General features: G+C 43.5%; 1 protein-coding gene across 2 annotated transcripts in view; it reads left to right on the top strand.

The window, feature by feature from the left end:
* Rai14 (retinoic acid induced 14) overlaps window positions 1-23493 on the top strand; it is a 135128-nt gene that overhangs the window by 85839 nt on the left and 25796 nt on the right. For both annotated transcript variants that reach the window (XM_036207427.1, XM_036207428.1), the window contains exon 4: window positions 12991-13079. In XM_036207427.1, the coding sequence (XP_036063320.1) occupies window positions 12991-13079 (89 nt within the window). The remainder of the gene's footprint in view (window positions 1-12990; window positions 13080-23493) is intronic.

The following is a 23493-nucleotide window of genomic DNA, read 5'->3' as shown; positions in this document are numbered from 1 at the left end:
GCTTAGGCTTGTTTTTTAGCTAGTTCTGACAACTTAAACTAACCCATTTCTATTAATCTGTGTGCTGCCCTGTGGCTGATTACCTCATCTATGAACTTTCCATGTTGCTTCTTCCACATCTGGCTGGCTGGCTACTCCTTGTGACTCTGCCCTTCTTCTTCCCAGTGTTTTCTCTGTCTTGAAAATACTGCCTAGCTATTGACCAATCAACTTTTTATTAACAATGGGAGCAACACATCTTCACAGTGTACAGCAGGATTACTCCACAACATGACTGCTTTACTTACATATGTGTATATACACCATGTGCATGCTTTGTATCCATGGCAGTCAGACTCGGGCATCAGACCCTTGGAACTGGAGTTACAGATCATGTTAGCCACCATGTGGGTGCTGAGAATGGAACCTGGGTACTCTGCAAGTGCCGCGAGTGCTCTTAACCTCTGAGCCATAGCTTCAGCCCCTGCATCAACTTTTAAAGGTGGATGACTCCACTTGGGGCCTCACTTGACCCTGGGTCATTGGTTTTCCACTTGATTTTCATTAGTAGGCTACTAAGGCATGGACTTTCACATAATCTCTAGTCTTTTTCCTATATTCCTCTTTACACTGACCAAAGAACTGACCCCAAAGAACAGCCTCTGCTACTCATTCCCACCACCATAATGTTCTCAATAAGTGCATGGGACTAAACAACCATAGACTGAGCCCCAGAAACATTAAGATAAGTAATTTCTTCTTTCGTGGCTAGAGACCTAGCTCACTGGTTAAGAGCATTTGTTCTTGCACAGGAACCAGGTTTGTTTGACTCACAAGGCAGCTCACAACTGTCTGTGTCTTCAGTTCTAGGGTATCTGACACTCTCTTCTGGACTCTGTAGGCACCAGACATGCATGTGGTACACATATATACATATAGGCAAACACTCCTACACATGAAAATTTTAAAAGGACTTTTTCCTCTCAACTTTTCTGTAAGGTATTTTGATGACAGAAGCAAAGAGTAACTAGTATGTGAAAATGTGACTGAGATGTCCCCGGTAAGTCTCAGGAGTCTTGGCTCCCAGTTGGTTTCTGTTTAGGGAGAAGTAGAAAGTGTGTCACTGTGGGTGGGCTTTGAGATTTCAGAGGATGCACATTGTTTTACATGTTTCCTGTGTGTGGTTCAAGATGTGAGCTTTCATCTGCTGCTCCAGCTGCCAGGTCTGCCTACTGAGGTCTACCTGTACCTGACAACTACCTGTATGTGCCGACCCCCAGGAGCTGTAGGCCCAGATTAGCTCTCTGTTCTAAAGTTGCCTTGGTCATGATGTTTTATCCCTACAAAAGAAGAGAAACTAAGGCAGAAATTAGTACCAGGAAGTAGATAGACTTCGTGACAGACCTGACTGGCCATGCTGTCGTGTGTTTTTGTTTTTGTTGGGTTTTTTGTTTTGAGAGACCTAACTGATCATGCTGTTGTTTGTTTTTGATTTTGTTGGGGTTTTTTGTTTTGTTTCGGTTTGGGTTTTTTTGTTTTGTTTTTGTTTTTATTTTGTTTTGTTTTGTTTTAGGAGGAATGTGGAAAAATTTGGGATTTTAGACTGGAGAAGCAGTTGAACACTAGACAGAGCTAAATAAGCCATCCTCATAGGAGCTTGGAAGTCAGTAGTGTTGAGGCTTACATGACAGTGGAGGTTCATATCAAGGGGTTCCAGCGGGGAACAGTGTTAGCCACTGGGCTACAGACTGTTATTGGTATGCTTCAGCAAGGAATCTGGCTGCCTTCTGCTCTCCTCCTAAGAACTTGCCTGAGAATGAACTAAAAAGTAATGGACTTATTTCTTTGGGAGAGGATGTTTCAAGACCGCTTCATATTGACTCTATTAAGTGGTTATTAGTAACACTTGTATATGCAGGTCTACAACGAAGAGCTAATAGGGCAAAAGAAGTGAAAAATACACAATTTGGAAAGGAAAGGGAAACTACCATGCTGGATGGATGTCACAGCCAACTCTTACTCTGTGAGAGAGGCTGTAATTGTTAAAATTAGCACCATTAAGGAGAGGCCAAATCTGCATTGGCCTAGTAGGAAGGTTGCTGCTCTCAGGGGAAGACTCAGCTAAGCTTCCAGTGTGTAGAAGGAAAAGGAACTTTCTAAGGAGCTTCTGCCCCTAGAAAAGAGCAACATCAATAAAAGCTGCTCAAATGAGATTCAAGGGAGGCAGGGTTCCCCGAGTTGGTAGTTATCTACGTTGGTAGTGTCATCCAAAAACATGCCGACATTAGAGTAATGAAGGATACCAGAGCAAAGATTCATGGACACTTCCTTCACAGGTGTTTTTCTATTGCTCTGATAAAACACTATCACCAACAGAACTTTCATAAGAGTTTGTTTGGAGCTTATGATTCCAGAAGGGTAAGATACCATCACACCATGGTGAGGAAATGGTAGCAGGCTGGCAGGCATAGTGCTGTAGCAGCAACTGAGAGCTCACGTCTTGAGACACAAACAGGAAGCAGAGAGCACACTGGGAAATCTCAGAGCTTGGCCCAGTGACCTGTTTCCTTTTGCGAAGCCAAGTGCCTAAGTCTTCCCAGTTACTAGCAGGGGACCAAGGAGTCAAATACAGAATGCAGAGGGCACCACATAATAGAAACACACACTGGGTAGAAAGGGTTTGTAATCACCCTAGCCGAGTCCGATGGTCAGTCCAATTAGTGAAACACCAATCAGGACACGCCACAGTGAGAGTAACATCTCAACCAAGGTTCCCACTGGGCGTTGTATCCTGACAAGTTACAGGTGGGGTGAAGAAGCCTATGGAAAAGAGAGGAATTTTTTTTCAGTTTATATAGATGCAGACACAGACACACACACTTTTTAGTGCCTGTGTACAAGTTAATTTTGCCTTCCAGTAAATCATGTTAAAGTTTACACTCTTGTTGAACAATTACACTGTAAATGAAAGATGCAATTAGTAGGGGTGAAATATGACTAAAATGGATTTGGAAACTAGAAACCACTAATGAAAATTTTGTTTTTTAAGTTGTTTGCCAAGTTGGATTAAGTAAGCAGTTGTCCTACCCATAATCCCATACCTGGGTGACAGCAACAGGGGGATTACTACAAGTTTGTGCCTGGTTTAGTGCATGCAACAAGACCCCATCTCCAAACATAAGCAAGTGAACTAAGTATGTCAACTGAAGAATTTTAAAGATGGCAGTGTGTAATTATTGCCTGCCTGCCTGGCTGACCTCCTCCTCCTGGTTGGTTAGCAGTGGCTTCCAGGGCTGAAGCTACCCCCAGTGCAGGGGTCAGAGAGATCCTGGGAAACTCGGTTACTGGTAGAGAGCAAAGCGCGGAGGCTGGGGGTGGAGCTCCTGAGCACACAGTCAATGACCTGCCCTCCGTCACTCACAAGAAAGAGGGCATCTGGAGCAGGAGGTTCTCACGCTAAATAGCAACCAGGCAGTTCAAGGGTCGAGGCCATTTCGATCAGTAACGAGTGTCCATCCTTCACATATCCACATCCTCCTCTCAAGCCCTGGTTACTGCCTTACAAAGTACCAGCATCCCTAAAAACCGGTCCCGCTGAGTGTCTCGAGACTGTTCTGTCACCTCTTGCTTGTAAGCTCCGCTCAGTTCCAACGTGGCTACATTTATCTTATTTCATTATCGGATGGCCAGGGTTAGAGTCCACGAAGGGACTTGTGGTTGAGATGCTGGACAGGCGACCTTCCTGTTTGTCACACATTTGTCACAGTCTTTCCAGTCCTCCTCACCTCTCTTCGGATGGTCTTACTTATCCTGGGACAGACATCAGAGAATTAACTCAGAAACCTAAGAACTCTGGAATGAATACACGTCACCTGTTCTACTTTCTAGGCACTAGAGTCTGAGGATGTGTTATGGTCAAAGCTTGGATTTCTCTCCTCTCCCTTCCCAGCCCTCAGGGCCTCTCAACACGCTGAGCAAATGCTGTGCCCTTGAGCTACACACCGAGCCCTGTAGGGTTTCTTCGCTTTAGAAACAATCCTCCATTTCTGTCAGCACACGCCTGACCCCTTCCCCAGAAGAACCCAAACCAGAAATATTAGTGCTGACTGCATTTGATAGCGATCTTGGGCACTTACGGCCGCTTATCACCAGGCATTGCATCGCCTTTAATCCCAGCACTCGGGAGGCAGAGGCAAGCGGATCTTTGTGAGTTTGAGCCCAGCTTGGTCTAACAGTGAGTTCCAGGATGGCCAGGGCTACACAGGGAAACCCTGTCTTGAAGAAAAAAAGTCAACAATCATATTTATATTTGTTACTCTCCTTGTTTCTGTGACAAAATACCCAGTAGGGACATGGTGGAAGATATTGTTGCCTCACAGTTTGTCATGGTTGGAAGCATGCTGCAGGATGGACTCTGGCTCCATCAGTGCCAGTGGGAGCAACAGACACCCCCTTACCACAGACTGGGAATCAGCCCACGGGCAGGAGCAAGGGAAGTGTGAAACCCACTTAATGGATTATTTCTACCAGCCAGGCCGTACCTCCTAAAAGGCTCCATGACCTTCAAACTGGTGATCCAGCACTTTAAATATGAACCTCTAGGAGGACACTCCAAAGTCAAATCTTCGCACCACTTTTGTGTTCAACCAAAATCTGCATTTCTGTTTGTCTGCTCTGGGTCCCTGGTAGAAGTAGTCATCAATAGTAGCGTTATACTGGTCCATAGAACTGAGGAAAGCAGGGCCTGGAGATGACTCAGAGGGAAAAGTGCTTATCAGGCACCAGTGAAGACCTGACTTTGAACTCCCCAGAACCCATTTAAAAAGCTGGGCCTGGTGATACACATCTGTAACCTTAGCAACCCTGTAGGGGTAGGTAGAACAGATAGGAAGTTCGAGGGCCAGCTAGCCTAGTGTATGCAACAGTGAACAAAGAGATCTCAAAACAAGGTGGACATCAAGGACCAGAACCTGAGGTTGCTCTTGGACTTCCACATACACATGTACACACGCACATGCACACGCACGTGTGTTGAGTATTGGATATTTAATCTATTGGCTCCAGAGGCAGGGAGAGTCTCGTGGAGCCCATGTGGTAAAAGACATGAGTTCTGTTTGAGTAAGATTTTCTGTGAATGAGCATGCCTGAAAAGTCGTCCTTCTGAAAGTAGCCTGGAGAGTGTCTTTCCTCCCGATAGACATTTCCTCTGGTAACCGGGAACCAGAAGAATTATGTTTACTACTCTTTCTTTGGAAACTGGAACTTGCCAAACTGAAAGTCAGGGGCTTTGAATAGCAGCTCAAGTCTCCTTCTGATAAAGAGCCCTGGGAAGTAGCCCATCCTGGTCTTGAGGTATTTGTTTCAGGGAAGTTTGCAGGACCCATTGAGTGGTTTTGTAGCAAAGGAAGCCTCCATTGCTGGCTCTTGGCCTCTGGGCTAGGACTGCATCCCCATCCATCCGAGAGTCCCTGCATTCCTGAGCTGCCCCAGGGATGCCTGTGTTTGCTTCCAGTTTTTGCCTTAATGTTTCTGATTTTTTAAAGAGCAGCCCAACCAGTGAGTTAAGAATCCATAGCATGTACCTTGTTTTACAGAGTGATGGAGTGAGCGGCCATGTTTCAACATGGTGGTGGAAGGCCAGCCCTCGAGACACAATGCTAGGCTTAAATCTGGGCTCTGGCTGCTTATTCTCTGACTTTGGACAAGCTATTAAATTCCTCTGTGCCTTCAGTTTCCTCTTCTGTAGATTGAAAAACAATAGTTTATGATAGAATTACTGAAGTATAGTGTTTTTTCAGTAGATTCTCTGCTGTCATTGATGGTGGTGCCATACAGTTGCTTTAAAGTTCAGTCACCACGCTGTAGCAATACAATGGCTGAGAGTGTGCTGCCCAGAACCCTACCCTCTCAGCAGGCCGCCCTCTCCTCCTCTGCCACACCCACTATCTAGGGACATCACCAATGCATTGACTTTCTCTTCAGGTGACAGGGGTTGGGGAGTGAAAAAGGGAGAGCATCAGAGAGAAGCAGGACTGGAGGGAACTAAAAGCTTGGGATCAGTCCAAGTGTCAAAAGCAGAAGCATTCCAAGAATCAAAAAGCATCACAGGATGAAAGCAGCTTTATGTCAATTGTGCGGCTGCTTGTTTATGTCTTTTGGTCACAGCTCTGTTGAGGGCTGGCCTGAGCCTTGTAAGCCGAGCTAAACATGACACCATAGGGATTCCTTTTTTTGTGGGACACAGCTATAAAATGGGTTTTAGGGTTCAGAGAGTATGTTTTTAAAGCATATTGACATAGTGGGCACCATGGCAGAACATAATAGTGTAGGGTTTTCAGTTTGTCCTCCATTTTTTTTTTTTTTTTACTTTAAGGAGTGTGGGAACTCCATTGGGAATCTAGTACAGGAAGCTCTGAACTCAGAGTCTGGGGTCTTGTTAAGGCTTAAGAGTTTTCCCTTTCTCCCTCTCTCTCTCTCCCTCTCTCTCTCTCCCTCCCACCTTCTTTCCCTCCCTCCCTCCTCCCTCCCTCCCCCTCCCTCCCTCACTCACTCAGTCACTCCCTCCCTCCCCCTTCCTTCCTTCCTTCCTTCCTTCCTTCCTTCCTTCCTTCCTTCCTTCCTTCTTCCTCCTTCTTTCCTCCCCTCCCTCCCTCCCTCCCTCCTTCCCTCCCTCCCTCCCGCCCTTCCTTCCTTCCTTCCTTCCTTGTGGCTTGAACATAGACCTAACAGGCTAGTCTTTGATCCTGAGCTAGCCATGTTGTGGGGAGACAGTGGGGCCAGGCTGGAGGAAGGAAGTCACTGGCAGTGTTCTGTCCTGACCCCCTGTCCCTTCTCTTCTCCCCACTTCCTGACCATCCCACTGTGCCGTCTGCACCATGACAAACTGAAACATCGTTCCCAGGTCGGGAATTTTTTGTTGTAGTGACAGTAAGTTTGACACAGTGAGGTTGGTCCCACACTTTTGTGATTATGCTAAAAACAACCAAAATATACATCTTATCATGGTGAATTAATAGCATGTGGATCATATCTCAATAAAATGTGAAAATGTGCTTATTTTATTTCTTCAGTCTTTAATAGAACCATGCTTCAACACTATATGTTGATTCAAAGGCTTAGCACAGGGCTTTTGAACCTAGGAACCTTGTGAAATTCCCATCCTTCCCCCACCGTGTGTGTGTGTGTGTGTGTGTGTGTGTGTGTGTGTGTGTGTGTGCATGTGGTGTGTGTGTGCAAGAGAGTATGCACGGGCACGCATGTGTACAAAATGTTCCTTCAGTGTGCTTAGCCTTCAGAGTTCATACAAAAAGCTGAGTTTCATAAAAAGGAACTCACTTTCACTATTTCTCAGGGCTCAGAACAGTATTTCACAGATGGAAGCTACATATTATAATAAATTTGTGAGTACACAGATTTAGCTATTGTAGCAACAGTACTTAAAAAGCACACAAGTATAGTAGTATCCAAAGTATCTCATACTCAGGAACATATTCTCACAGCCCATCAGCACTGTCAGGAAAGCATGTTTAAAAGGGAGTTTAAGTAGGTTTAATGTAGGTTTTAGGTAATTCACCGCTTTGGCCCCCAACTCATTCCAATCTGCCAAACTTTATTTATGGGCAGATAGATGTTTTTAGCCAGTGTTCTATACATAGACTAACAACCTAGGGACATTAACTATTAGGTGGTGACCTGGGGCACACTCCATTCCTATTCCTGCTGTAACTGTGCAGATGTCTGCCTGCTGTCTAGACAGGAGCTGGTCCCTGGCCACCAGTCCCCTGGACTGTCACCTCCGAAAGTGCCCACACTTTTCACTCTGCATAGGTGAGGAAACATGCTCCCTGTCAGCTCCGAATCAAAGCTCTGTCACCTAGGAATCTTGCTTTTCCACCCAGTGAAATCCAGTATCCCCCCACTTGAGTGTCTTGTTCACGTCGGCTCTGCTTCTGGTTCCCGTTCAGAGGCTAAATGTTAATGTCTTGCCGCTGCCAAGTGCTGCTCTGGGGATCGTCCCTTTCCTGAGAGGTGCCAGAACATAAGGAGCTCGAGTGTGAGCCTTAGACAAGGCTGATGTTGGGGGGATCTTGGGGCCTGTAAATGTCTACTACTTTGTTCTCACGCTTCCAGTGCCTGGAAATGCACGCGGCTTTTATCTCCTGCCCCTGCTCTGTCTTCTCTGTTAAAGCAGTGCTGCCAGATAGAGATTCTGAGCACTGAATTCATTTTATTAAGTGACACGTCACGTACTCTGCTCTGTCTTGTGTCGATGAGGCTATAATGACAGCTGGCATTGGTGGGGGAGTACTTACTGCGCATTGTACATCAGTGCTTTTAAGTAGCAATTCTCTTATTTCTGATAGAATATTTTACAGGTGGAGAAATTGGAGGCAGTCCATTGTAGTTCCCCACTGTGCCACAGACCCCAGGGTAAGAGCCCAAGGGCAGATCTGGAGGGATAGAGGAGCTCAGCCTTGTGTACTGTACCCCAGGAGAAGGATCACAGACTGGTTGGTTCAGCTTTGCTGCAGGTTCCCCAAGTTGCATGCTCTGTGAGTGGGCATGAAGATGCTGAAAGGGAGCTCCTTCCCTCTCTGGTTAAGTGAATTAAAAACTTCTGGCAAAGACGGCTGACTTGTCCCTTTCCTGTCAGATAGGCATGTCTCTATGTGCCTGGTCTTACTTAGAGATTAAAGCAGCAGCTCTTCTATGGCTGTAAGATACAGAAACACCCGGAAGTGAGTCTTCTGGAAATGTACCTTCAAATGATGGCTTGCTTGACTTTTTTTTTTAACCACACAGACTCGGGATGCCTTTACTAACTAAAAGTATGATTGTATGGGTGCAGTGTAAAATTGCAAGTGTGAGTATCTGTCCTCTAGGAAGCTGTTTCTAATTATTTGTATTTTTGGTATTCTTTTAATAGCAATAAATGCTGAACCTTTTTGTAAAATACAGAGGAAAATGATGAGTGGGAGGCTGATCTGTAATTCCTATTAGTAGCAGGGTGCAAGCAGTTATTGAAAGAGAATAATTAGAAAGCCCCCAAAACTACAGGGGAAAACAATCACCTTAACTCTAGATTATAATCCAAAGTCTGATGGTTATAGTAGAGCACAAAATCACATTCACCCACCATACTTGGTGAATTCTTTACTTATTGGCTCCACCAGTAAAATGTGTTACAGCCATCAAAGACGTCAGTTTAGGTTAGTATCAGGAGTTTTCCTTTAAAGCCAATGTCTGAGGAGTTTCAGTTATGGAATTAGAAACGGAGCCCATCTCCTCAACACTTTATTTCTCCCTTATTCCTGCACTGATGAGCAGTTTGAACGCTACCTCCATAATGAGAGCGGACTGGGCAGGCGGCACATCATTGATAACAGGGCTCATTATAGCACTTCCACTTCCTCACCTTTTGGACATGGATCGAAGCCTTTAGCTGTTACATTTAAGAAGCTAACACACAGTATGTGGATATTGTGCCTGTCCTTGCAAAAGCTGACGCACGCACTCCAAAGGGGCATGAGAGGCTAAAGAACAGGATTTTGGAAGAAATTGCAAAGAATAACATCAAAATCTACCACCGAATACAGACTCAGTTGAAGATGAAGATCTTTTTGTTTGTTTTTTTGTTTTTCAAGACAGGGTTTCTCTGTGTAGCTTTGTCCCTTTGCTGGAACTCACTTTGTAGACCAGGTTGGCCTTGAACTCACAGAGATTCACCTGCCTCTGCTTCCCAAGTGCTGGGATTAAAGGTGTGCGCCACCACCACCCAGCCAAAGATGAAGATTTTAAGGATAAGACTAAACTCCTCAAGGCCAGTATTCCATGCTCTGTGGTTGGCTTCAACCCATTGATTGAAGCCGAAGGCAGGGTCAGAGGTCATCTCTACCCATGGGGTGTTGTGTAGGAAGCAAAGCAGGTGCTGCTAATTCTGTGCTTTCCTATTGCTGCAGAAGAAAGTGCTTGATTGATGATGAGGCAGGGATTTATGTGTAATTCAGGCCAAAAATCAATAGTACTAATAAAATAAGACTGAAAAATCGTTAGTTATAAATTGCAGAAAATGGCCCAAAGGGAGTGGCACTATTAGGAGGTGTAACAACTTCCTTGTTGGAGGAAGTGTGTCACTGGGGGTGGCTTTGGAGGTCTTTTCTCAAGCTTCCCTCAGTGTGACAGCCAGTCAGCTTCCTGTTGCCTGCAAGATGTGGCACTCTCTGCTCCAGCACCATATCTGCCTGCATGCTGCCATGCTCCCCACCATGATCATAATGGGCTGAACCTCTGAAACTGTAAGCGAGTCACCCCAGTTAAATATTTCCTTAAGAGTTGGTCATGGTGTCTCTTCACAGCAATGGGAAACCCTAACTAAGACACTTATAATGATCATGACCTTCCGAGGAATGGTTTGAGTCTCTGTGGTTTACGTCATCCAGTGACTTTCATGTCAAGTTTATGTGGCTGCATGCATTAGTGCAATAGTACTGATTTCAGATGAGTCTGCAGTGTGAACTACCCATAAATACAGTTTGCAATCTTGTCACATGTGGCGGGCCCAGTGGACAGCTTCAGAGGAACTATGGAAATGGCTGACCCTGTTATGTTTCTTGAGTTGTATAAAGTAGGTATCTTCCATTCACAAAAATTCAGCTAAATGTCATTGTCTTTACATGTGTTATACTTTAACCAAAAGTTCATGTACAGCCGGGTGGTGGTGGTGGTGGTGGTGGTGGTGGTGGTGGTGGTGGTGGTGCACACCCTTAATCCCAGCACTTGGGAGGCAGAGGCAGGCAGATCTCTGTGAGTTCAAGGCCAGTCTGGTCTACAGAGTGAACTCCAGGATAGCCAAGGCTATACAGAGAAACCATGTCTCGGAAAAACAAAAATGACAACAAAAAGTTCATGTACAAGTTAGGTGTAGTGTAACACAAATGTAACACCAGCACTTGAAAATCTGAGTCAACAAGGTCATGAGTTTGAGGCCAGCATAGGCTATGTAGCTAGCATGCCTCTGCCTCAAACAAACAAACAAGCCAACAAATAAAAACATCAACGTGTGTGTGTGTGTGTGTGTGTGTGTGTGTGTGAATGTGTGTGTAACAAGCACTGTTCCTAGTATGGTTATATTTAGAGTGACTTCCACCCTCTTGGCTAGACACTTGTAATTTTGTTATCCTCTGGTCATAGAGAACAGCAAAGTGAACATTCAGTCAGCAAAACCATAGCCATAGAAAAGAAGGCAATTATTAATCAGCTTATTCATCAGGTCTTAGCAATCTAGGGACACAGTTATCAGCAGCTCTGAAAGGAGAGTTCTAACTAAGGCAGATGTGGTGACTCCATATCCTCAAGGCTAGTTAACTGTGTTACATCTACCCGTTCTGTGTCTGGGGCACATTCAGAAAGCTCTACCAGGGCTGGTTAAAATAAAAGGCTTCCATTCAAAGGTGAATTGATGATAGAATGAAGCACTACTGCCTTTTAGGAGGTAAGCTTTATTTCACCAAGATTCTGCTTATATACTTACCACATTTCCAAATTACTCCCTTTTTACTAAGATGTAAATAACTTAAAAAGTAAAGAGATTGTACAGAGGTCATGTTATTGACAATATTGAAACAATGTGATTGGGACTAGGTAGGCTTTGATCAGTTTCCCTTTGCAGTGGTGGGAATTTAGGCTCAAGAGAAGCTCAATGGACTTTGCCCAGACACAGTTAATTAGCTCTTGTTCTCCAGCTGATGTACTGTCGGACCGGACGTATCCTCCTTTGATGGATCTGTCCATTCACAGCACTTAGCTTTAAGGAGATGCTGCAGTCACACAACTTGGATTCAAATATCAGATCTTGGGTTTGCCACTGGACTGTGACTCCAGGCTCTGATGACTGCAGACTGTACAAGCAAACACTAGGTGGGCATTAATTCGGAGGTAGTCCTGCATAGGAAATAGCCGAAGAACACACCTCTTAAACAGAGCTGAGGTAGAGGAGGAGTGAGGGCTTGCCTGCCCCTCCCCGTAAGAGCAGGCCTGAGAGAGACATGTCATCACTCCACATTGGAGATCATCTCTACTTCTGGTCCTGACTACAGAGTGAAGTTGTCCACTGTCTGTTTCAGCCTGCAGAAGTGCCTCTTCCAGGGACCTGCAGGAAGGGATAGTATGGTGTTTGAATGTTAGTCCTTTTAATGGTATTCTACAAGTGGTGAGCATAGTGTGTAGCCTCAAGTGTCACTGAGTTCTAGAGCCCATTTGGGGACTTTGTTGCTGTTGGCACCTGTTACTTCTGCCACCAACTACAAATGTAAGCCTCACCTTAAAATGCTGTTATGGGAATGAACAGAGATGCTAAAAGTGGATATAAAGATATATAGATCTAAAGATATGAAAGTGGATAAGATGTTGGACACGTACTAAACACTCAGCAAATGTTTCCTGTGACTCTTATTATTCACATATAAAACAGCAACAGACTTGGCTTGTTCAAGAACTTGACCACCATGCATCTTAGTGTAGAGTGTATTATTTAAGAAAGATGCTTTTGCTGCAAGCAATGGACAACAGGAAAAAAGGTCGATGACTTTTTACTTAGAAACTCAACCTGGGATGGGGAAAGAGACAAGAAGGGATGAATTTCACTTTTCAGAGAGACTTGTTTTGAGGTTGAAAGGCCTAAGATCGAGTTCCTGCTCCATCATTTAATAAAAGATGACAGTGATTGATGGGAGGTGTGTAGCCCAGTGGTAATATGACATTCTGGATTCAAGCCCCATGGTAATATGACATTCTGGATTCAAACCCCAGCACTGAGAAAACATGTAAATGAGCAAATGATCAGACCCTCCTGAGTCTCTCGTCTTCACCGTGAGGTTGCTAACGGTGCCCACTTGGGTCTTGGTGGGTTGCCATGGAGCTCAGGGGTGAGACCATGTGCATGGCAAAGCTTTGTTGTAGATGAGCTCTGAGATGATGACTCCTAAGGAGGTGTGTTTCCTTGTCTCCTTGCAGTTTCCACCTTGCTGCTGCGAAAGGACACCTGGAATGTCTCAAGGTCATGGTTACACATGGTGTGGATGTGACTGCCCAAGACTCTTCCGGTATGTGGTTACTAATCTCTTAAATCAACAAGACGGCATGAGGATAGGTATCATAAAGGTGGCACATACTCATTGTGGAAAATTTAGACTGTGCAGACAAGCCAGGAGTCTACCATCGCGTCACTGTTTGTCTCTGTGTGTTTTCATCTACAGTGTGACTAGTCAGCACTTTATATTAATTTCTAGGACTGTATCTGTAGATCAACCAATATCTCCTAATTCTTGATTTTATATAAACTGATAAATACAGTGAATTATTGGTAGCAGATTTCATAGCTAGCTTAGAGCTCTGGACAGAAAGATGACTTTAATCTTGACCCTGGCTGTACCGCAGGGCCCTCAAAGTCATCTTGAACCTGGAAGAGATGAAAGAAGGGGAAAGAAAGAAGAATAAACAGTACACTGGGGGGGGGGGGCGCAGAAGGAGGAAGGCAGAGAACAGGTAGGGGAGAGAGAGAGAGAGAGGGAGAGAGAGAGAGAGAGAGAGAGAGAATGGTGATGGTTATTGTTGCCAGCTTGACAGAATTTAGAATTGATTGCCTGGAAGATTGGCCCAGGGCATGATGGCTAATCTTGATGAAGGAAGAAGACCCAACCAGTGTACCATTTCCTAGACGGGATCTTGGACCGAGTAAGAGTAGAGAGAGTAAGGTGAAGCATACATGTATTCCTTGCTATGTGGAGATAACACAGACAGCTCCTTCAGGCTCTTGCCACTGTGACTTCCCTTCCATGAGGGACTGTAACCTGGAACTGTGAGCCGAATGAACCTTTCTCCCTGAAGCTGCTTCTGTCTGTTTTTTTTTTTTTTTATCACATTAACACAGGGATGTTTCCTAAAGGCTTCCTGGGTGATTCTAATGTGAAGCAGTGTTGGGAAATTTTTAGCAAGGCAAACGAAAGGAAAAGCATGGTACCCTGTGTCTGTAGTGCCATCCTCCAGCAAGGAGCCCCTGGGGTCTTTGGCCTAGGATTTGTTCTCTGTTGGCCATGTGGAAAGGTTCAAGCTGATGACTTCATTGGTCTGTGCACTTGAAAATCTCTGGCCTCTAAAAAGGTTTACATTAGTTTTTACTGGGATATAAAATTGGTATAATTGCAGGGTCTTCATCTAGAGTTTTCATTAACTACACTGAATTTCTTCCTCTCCCTCCCGAGTGGCCTCTTCAGAGCAGCCATCTCGGGGATCAGCCAAGTGTCACAAGCCCATTATTACCCACAGAATGGTTGGAAACCTAACGTTTCAGAATAGTTTTAAAAGTCTGTGGCATGTTTGGCCTTTCTTTTTCTTATTTTTTAAGTAATTTAGTAGTTGGGAATCTTTACAGTTTGAGAATAGTTTGATGTGTTTGTTTTCTAGAAAAGCCAAGAACCAAATGGGCGTAAATCAAGCAAATGTATCAAGCTAATATAACTATTTGGGGGGGGGGGGGGATTGAAGTACCAGTGATTTTTTTCTGAGCAGTTTCACAAATTCAAAAAATATATATGAGGAAGGTCAGTGTTAGTAGAACAAACTTCCTTTAAGTGACTAATTTGTGAGGAATATTAATTCATTTTAAACAAATAACACTTTAATCTCAGGACCCAGCTGTTTTGTTCATGTTAAAGTACTGTCAGTGTCTTTAAAGTTATCCCACATTATATAGTGCAAATATGAGTGGCCAACATATCGCCAATAATGTCAGCAAGGGGGTTTGATCTCTAAGAAAACTGTAGTGTCAAAGAACGGGTCTGAGTGAATGGACCCGCTGTCCTGTGGTTCTGTTCCACTGCTTCTGTTGTTAGGAAACAGATTAGATGGGAATCTAGTTATTCCATCACAGCCAAACATCACCCTTCATCTCTCCTTACATTAAAGAGAGAAATAAGCTCCTTTGATGAATATTCATGACAGGAAAGTTAAAAAAAATTCAAAGATAATAACCATTGCTTCTGCTCCTACTAGAAAGAAATATTTTGTGCTCCTTAAAAACAAACAAAATAACCATGTTCTCCCAAACACACTTCTACTTAGCTCAATCACATTGTGGAATTCTATGTCCTGCCTTTTGTGGTGTGTGTGTGTGTGTGTGTGTGTGTGTGTGTGTGTGCGCGCGCGTGTCTGTCTGTCTGTCTGTCTACCACAGGCCAACCACTGATATCATTCCTCAGGTGTCAACTACTGTGTTTTTTGAGGCAGGGTTTCTCCTTGGCCCAAAGCCTATTGAATGGGCTATTCTGACTGGCAAGGAAACCCCAGCAATCAGCCTAAATCAGCCCATTTGTGCCTCTCCGGTGCTGGGATCCTAAGCACACATCACCATGCTCAGCTTTTTTTTTTTTTTTTAATGTTTATTTTATTTGCATTGGTGTTTTGCCTGCATGTATGTGTGAGGGTGTCAGAACTTGGAGTTACAGACAATTGTTAGCTGCCATGTGGAGGCTGGGAATTGAACCGGGATCCTCTGGGAGAGTAGTCAGTGCTCTTAACAGCTGAGCCATCTCTCCAGCCCCTCCTCCCCTGCACCCCCCACTCAGCTTTTTTTGTTTGTTTGTTTGTTTGTTTGATTGTTTTTCAAGACAGGGTTTCTCTGTGTAGCTTTGCGCCTTTCCTGGAACTCGCTTGGTAGATCAGGCTGGCCTAGAACTCACAGAGATCCGCCTGCTTCTGCCTCCCGAGTGCTGGGATTACAGGCGTGCGCCACCACCACCCAGCCAGCTTTTTAAATGTGGGTTCTGGGGGATGGAAGTCAGGTCCTAATGTTTGCAAGGCAAACACTTCAAAAACTGACTCAACACCCAACCAAGCTCTTAAGAAGACCAGCGTTTTTTGTGGCTGCATACAGTGACTTGGGTATGTTTTCTATTTATGATACATACCTCTAACTGGATTTCTAAGAACTGGGTCAACAAAGAACCCTGAACATCCCAGCTCCACACCACCTTCCCGTAGACTCAATAGCATAAAGGGACACCAGACGGGGGTACTTGGACCCACTGTTGAGGTTCCACAGTGCTGGCTAATAAGAACTGATTGAAATTTTAACTTTAAACACTCTGTGGGCCAGGATGTTGTCTGAATGTTCCAGAAGTCTCCGAGCCTCCAGTCACTTCCTGTCATCTGACAGCATCCTGCTCCTGAGGCTTTGCAGTTTTGTTTGGGTCTTGGTGAGGCACCTGCTTCTGCAGGGATTCCACAGCGCGAGCATTGAGGGCAGCCACAACACTAAACAAATGGAGAAAAGGGCATGGGTTTTTTTGAATATTTTTTTCAATATTGCATAAATAATATACAAAGAAAATAGTCATTGCTTCTACTTCTACCAGAAAGAAAAATAAATATTTTTCTCCTTTAAAAAAATTCTCCCTAAAACATTTCTACTTAGATTACATTATAGAATTCTATGTCCTACCTTTCGGGTGTGTGTGTGTGTGTGTGTGTGTGTGTGTGTGTGTGTGTGTGTACATTCAAGTTTATATGTATGTAGGTACACTTATGTGAGTGTATGCATGTGGAAACCAGAGAGTAACCTCTGATATTGTTTAATACTTATTATTTAAAGTAAATATTTAAATTATTTAAAAATAATATTTTCTTAAAAAGTAAAGCAATTAAAAAAAAAAAAAACTGCCTATGTCTCTCCTGTGACCTGGTGTCCACTCTCACTGTCTCTCTCAAGAAAGTATATCTGAATATGAGGGAAAAAAATTAGTCACTGTGCCTTCCTTGGTGGTCTTTAGTACCAAATGGCTGTTATAGTTAGAGGGTGATAACTCAGCTTTGACAAGATGTTTTCAGTAAACCCACCTTCAGTGTTGCCCAGTGTTACTGAGATGCGATAGCCTTCAATATGAAAACCTGCTGAGATGTGACATAAAAATCTGTTACCAAAAATCCTACACTTCTATATCAGGATTATGTCACCATCATCGTCATCATCCAGGCTGGCCTGGAATTCACGATGTAGACATAAACTTTCAGTAATCCTCCTGCCTCTGCCTCTGGAACTCTAGGATTCCATGTGTGAGCTCGATGCCTGGCCCCTTTCAGGGCTGTTTATGCAGGAGGAGGGGGCCTCATTTCAGAATAGGTTCCCTGGTGCTCTCGCTTCGTTTTATTCACAGAATCTGAAGATGGTCAAACTGTAATTTTTCCTATAGCAGCCTTTAGAGGCAAATAATTGTTTCTATCTTAAGTTATCCTTGCATATGAAATGCTCAGAATTGAGAGAATTTTTATGGATGTCCCACAGTGAATCTTGTAAGAATGCTGTCAGCAGGTGATTGCATACTTTAGATAGCTTAGCTGGCCTAGGTGAGAGGGTCTAAGTCTAAGATCATACTAAGCTCATTGCAGTCGGCTCCTGTTTTATTGTGAGTCACGGGACTCCAGTCAGATCACTTTTTATTCTCCACTCATTAGGCTGTTGAAAGGCTTCAGATCCTAAAGACAAACGCAAAACAAAGCGAAAACAGCAGAAGGAAAAGGTTTGAGGCAGGTGTGGGGGCCCATTCTGCTAAGGTCGAAGGACTGCCAGTTCGAGGCCAGCCTGGGCTACTGGTGAGATTCTGACTCAAACAGCAAGGATAAAGAACTAAAGAGCTTTGACGGTGTCCACACCGAGTGGTTGTGCTTGAAAATTAGAACAAACAACCCAAACCCCTCAGACAGAGGGAAGACCTTTGCTTATGTTGTCTGGGGTCCACCGCCCCATCCTTAATTGCGGTTTGCCAAGCAGCACATAGTGTATATATAGGTAAGGAGTTCAGCCTTCTCTGACTACGCCCTTTGTTTCTTGTGTGGTCTTGTTCTTCCTTCATACAAGAATTGGGAATTCTTTTTGTGTACAAAACACTCTGGGAATACAACAAAAACGATGCTTAGGGTTTTGGTTGGGTTTTTTTTTGTTGTTGTTTTGTTTGTTTGTTTGTTTTGGGTTTTTTGTTTTGTTTTATTTTGTTTCTGGTTCTTTGTGACTGTTGTTATTGCCTGTATACCAAACTAGGAGACAGAATGAAATGAAAATATTACTAGAAGACTGGAAAGAAAAACCCAAAGAACCTACTGCTGATTCTAAATATCTGGAGTATAAGCCTTCAGATTCTCTTATTAACATGCATACATCCTGGGGCAATGTGTCACAATTCAAAACAAAAGTGACTAATGCATCAGAATTTCGTTTTTCTTAGTTGACAGTGCTAGACCAATGTGGCAGCCTTGCTCTACATCACGAGGACCCAAGCTCTCCATTTCCAATTCCAGCACCATCAGGAGCTTTTCTTTTACTAAGAATTTGATGTATGTATACAATGAAATATGACTATATGCACCCATGTCCCTCCCCCAACTTCCCCTATATAATTCCCAGCATGCCCCCTTCTAATTTCATGTCTTCCCTTTTGTGATAACTCACTGAGTCCAGTTGTGGCTCCAAGAACCCAGGTTGGGCATTACTGCACCTCTGGGGGACTGCCTCCCAGTAACAGCATGGGAATGGGAGGTGCAACTCATACACCATGCGCCAGATCCCCTCAGACCTCACTGGGTACCACTTGGACTGTGGGCACGTCTGCCTTTATCATGCAAATTCTAGACAGTAATGTGCTTAGTTGAAACACAGGTTTTACAAGAGGCAGAAGCGAGACTAAAGGGTGATTTGTGTGTTTTGTCACACTCACAACCCTAAATTTTCTCCAATCTCTTGGTGCAGTTTTCCGTATCAAACTTCTTTAGTCAGAAAGGATATTTAGATGAGTGGGAATCCAAACTATGAAAACATAAAAACACAGGGTGTCCTTTGAGTGCTGAAATTCATGAGTCCTCCCCTTCTCTAGCATCCACAGTTGCTAGGGTACTTGTTTTATTTTTGTTTGTTTTTATATTTATGGATGGGATTTCATTATATTAGACACACTAATCCCACTCACTTGATAACTTCTGAAAATGGGAACGATAATATATATATATTATCATGCCAGGTGTATTGGCACAGGCTTTTAATATCAACATTTGGGAAGCAGAGGCAGGCACATCTCTGTGAGTTCAAAGGCACTCTGGTCTACATGGTGAGCTCTAGGACAGCCAGACTCACATAGTAAGACCACTGCCCCCCCCCACACAAAAAAAAAAGAAAAGAGAAAATGGAAAAGATAATATTCACATTTTAGAGGACGTAGGTGCACATCACATTCAGTGAGTGTTGTTCATATTTTAACCTCAGAAAAAGTAAAACAGGAAAAGTCTGACTTAGGCATTTGACTTGCTACAGTGCATGTATGTGCGGAGGTCATGAGACAAAGATCAGCGTACCTGGCTGTGAAAATGCTCCAGATGATAACACTCAAAAGTGGCCTTGGATTCTACATTGTGCTTTAAAGATGGGGGCACGGAGCAGTCTCAGAACTCTAATAGTAACACTTCTGTAAACAAGTATTTTCCAGTCTGCTTTCTCTCTGGGAGTGGACCAAGGTGACTGCACTTTTATTTTAGTGGTAAAAATTCACCTGAACACAAGGATTTCTAATTTTAAAAAAGTCATTTACATATATGTAAAATTATAAACAATAACCAATTAAACTTGTGACTTTATTGTAGAAATATATTCTGCATTTTGAAACTGTCCTTTAACAATTTTAAGGCATATCTAGTGGAATATCATGTAGTTGTCTTATTTCTTCATTATTTACCTAAGTGTTTCCAGGTGTTGAAAAAATGGCACAGGCATTTGAGCAGTGTGATCAAACATCACAGGACCCTGTTAGATAGTTCTTCCTATTTCCTCTAGTAATCTTGTGCTACAAAGACATGATCATGTAGGTAGTTCAGAGGCACTTTCAATATAGGATCACTTAGCGAACTGTCATCTGGGGCTCTTGGTTTTTAATTAACACTGATCTTTTTATTTATGAGCAAAGATCTGTCAGAATGAACATGAGTGATGGTGTCCCTTGATATTTGTCTATAGGGAAGTTGTTCTCTGACAGCCAGACAGATCCATAGCTGTCTGGGAGCCAGGAATAAGCATCGTCTCTCTCCTTCCAGTGGTCTTCCGCCATAAATAATGTATTCTGTCTAGGAGAATTTGTATTTGGAGAGAGAAATTTGTTTTAATGCTAGTAGTGAGAGACATCTTGCTTTCAGTATGGTAGTGTCTGGGAATGATTTGTGATTTGGATATTGAGACCAAGTGAAAAGTACTTTTATGCTGCTATTTAGGGCACACATCACAGGGGAATAGACGAATTTTGCTTCTCCAGACATCAATCACTCACTTCTAGGTATGACCAGAACCCTGGAAATGAAACAAAAGCCTGATATTTAGTTATGGTATGTTGTTTGAATGTTCCTACCATAGTTGTCTTTGGACAACTATGCCTCCGTCAGATGAATGGTGTTTGTGTAGAATAGCTCCTTTTCCCAGGGTAGACAACAGTTAATGCATTGCATGCACAGTATAAACAGTCCATAGTTTACAATCAGGATGTGTTCCAGAAGTTCATTTGTAAGGCATTTGTTTAAAATTTAAAATGTGCTTGTCCTTAGCAACAGTGGTATAATGATGTCTGGAGAGACCAAGCTAACCACCAAAGCCTGTTAAATGCACAGTATAATGAAATTCTCATTCTTAGGCTTCATTTGATTCTGAAAAAGAAAGGGGCATCCTGTACATGAAAAAGAATAGGAAAAAATGTTATTTTCTTACTTCAAGGGTATCTTTTCCCTCATCCTTCCATGAGAAGGTTAAGGGATTTCTGCCTCTCAGTATCCCCCATCAACTAAACAAATGTCCTTCACACATTAGCCCTTAACATTTCAGGCCATCTTTTGCAGAATGGAAGAGAGCTGTTCTTTTGAGGATTGGGAAGCTTTTATGTGGCTCCCAAGATCTCCTAACCCTTGTGATCTTTAAGGTATTTCCTAGCCATGTGACTTCTCTAGTAAATTCTAGTCAGCACTGAATGAAGACTAAGAAAAAAGAAAAAAAAAAAAATGGTACTTTGGAATTGGGCCATCATATGAAAGAAATTGTTCTTCTAAAGTCTTAGGTCTCAACTCTAGGCCCTTTTTGCACTTAGGGGACATTTTGCAATGCCTGGTGATGGTTTTGATTGTCACAACCTGACTTCTCATGGGTGGAGGCCAGGGAGGTAGAGTAACAGATTAACAGAGTTAGCAGAATGATCATCTACAGTGGTTAATCCAGCGTAAAACATCAGTAGTGTTGATGTTGAAACTGGGTTTGAAACAAGTCCCAAAATAAAGGTTGCTTATGAGTGTTACTTTGGGGATATATTGGTCAAACAAATTGGGAAAGACAAGATTTAAGGCTTTCTTGGGTACACGGAGTTGGTTGGCAGCCACTCATTACAGACATTGAAATTAGCATACTCTTTAATTCAAAATGACTGGACTATATTGAGAACCAGCTGTTCACCAGCGGTATTGTGGGAGCTAGGAACTTAATAGGAAGTGAGACAGCTGTGCACAGGCAGGGGACCAGCTAACCAACAGGTGTGTGTGTGTGTGTGTGTGTGTGTGTGTGTGTGTGTGTGTGTGGTCAGTAGTATATGTCTTGACTCTAGAGCTGAGAACAGAGTACTGCAAGATGTGTGGTATTATGAAGAATGGAGAAATGAAGCAGAAACCCAGAGTAAAAGGAGTTAAGGAAGAAATGGAACATGTAATGGGTAGGACAGAAAAAGACCTCTGTTTTGTGACAGGGTCTTATGTGTGCCAAGGCAGCCACCAGCCATATAGCCAAGTATGTCCTTGAACGCCTGATCTGGGTGCTGTTATCACAGCCCATCACGGTGCCACACTTGTGCTGCGCTAAGTGTTGAACCTGAGGCATCATGCACACTTCGGCAAGCACTCTACTAACTGGGCTACATCCCTAGCCCAGGAAAGTCCCCATCTGAAGGGCAGCCTTTAAGTTGAATCTGAAGGTGAGAGAACAAAACCTCTGTGGCAGTTTGAGGGGAAGAGAATCCAAGCTAAACATACAGCAGCTGTAGAGGCCCTGGTGTGAAGGTTCACTTGGCACTGGGCAGTTGGGTAGCACCATAGGATGTCTTGAAGTTACCTGCCTGCTGCATTCCTGAAGGGGACTTCAATGCTCCTTTCACATGTAAACTAAGCAAGGTCTTGTAAAAAAAAAAAATCTGGAAACCCAGAGTAACATTCGTTCAGGGTTGAGCATATTTTGAGGAGAGAGAAATGAGGGGGTCAAACATAAGATGTAAGTAGTTGGGTTTGCTAGAATATTGTCTGCTGGCTTGTGGGCTCTCTTTTCTGGGTTTCTAGGCCTGAGGTATTCTACTCTGATGTGACAGTTGTGGACACAGGCATTTTGCATTCACGTCATCTAAATACAACATTGTGCAGTCCTGTCCAGAGCTGAACGGAACCTGCAGGAAACAGTGTGGTTGGGGCCTCTGAATGTTATCTGTGGGTGGGATGCTCCGTGGCCACACTAAAGAACGTGGGGCCTTAATCTCTAAGGGAACAGTCCCTGCTTTGTTGGAGCCTGTTCCTCCTAACTGTCTTTGGCACAGCAGTTAGAAACTATGTAGGAAGTGTGTGCTATTCAGAAAGTTCTTGTCTATACTGTGTGTTTCTCCCTGTGCGCCACTCAAGCAGTGTCAGCTGTTCATGTTTTAAATTAAGGTCTTTGATCCACTTTGAATTATAAAGGACAAGAAAAGCTGGGGGAAGAGGCAATCACTGGCTGCTAGTGGGAGCATAAACTTGTGCGGGTATTATAGAAATCAGAGTGGAGATTTCCAGACAAGGAAAAAAAAACGACAGAGTCACCTACTGTCCCACCCCTGAGCATATACCTACCCAGATCACAGAGATACTTACACACCACAGAGACACTCACACATACCTGCCTGTGGTTTCACCAATCACAATAGCAAGGCAGTCAAATCAGCCTAAAGCATCCATCAACAGAGGGATGGATAACAAAACTGTTCTGCATGCACATAATGGAATTTTATCCATCTGTAAAAAAGATGAAACTGTGAAGTTTGCCAGAGAATGAATAGAACTGGAAAATACTGTATTGAGGTAACTCAGGTTCAAAAAGACAGACACCACATGCTTTCTCCAATGCATGCCCCAGCTTCTAAGGGTAGTTACGGTCATGGAACTAGAGAGGGGATCTTGAGAAAGGGGAGAAAAATCAGCTTTAAGGAAGGGGGCTGGAAGGGTCATACTAGAACACTGACCCGAAAGTAGAAATGGGAAAAATAATAGGGGTGAGGGCATAAGAACAGAGGTGCAGAGAGATGGGGAGAGGAGCAGGCCTGGGGGAATCAACCAAAATTAATATGTATGAAATGCTGTAAGGAAACCAGTTAATTTGTATGCTAACATATAAGAAATAAAGTGGTTTTTAAATTTTTTTTTTATTTTAATGTGGCTGCT

This window comes from Onychomys torridus, chromosome 15 (assembly GCF_903995425.1).
Source record: "Onychomys torridus chromosome 15, mOncTor1.1, whole genome shotgun sequence".
Taxonomy (NCBI): domain Eukaryota; kingdom Metazoa; phylum Chordata; class Mammalia; order Rodentia; family Cricetidae; genus Onychomys; species Onychomys torridus.
Note: the sequence above shows the minus strand (reverse complement) of the source record. Positions and strands in the feature narration are given on the sequence as shown.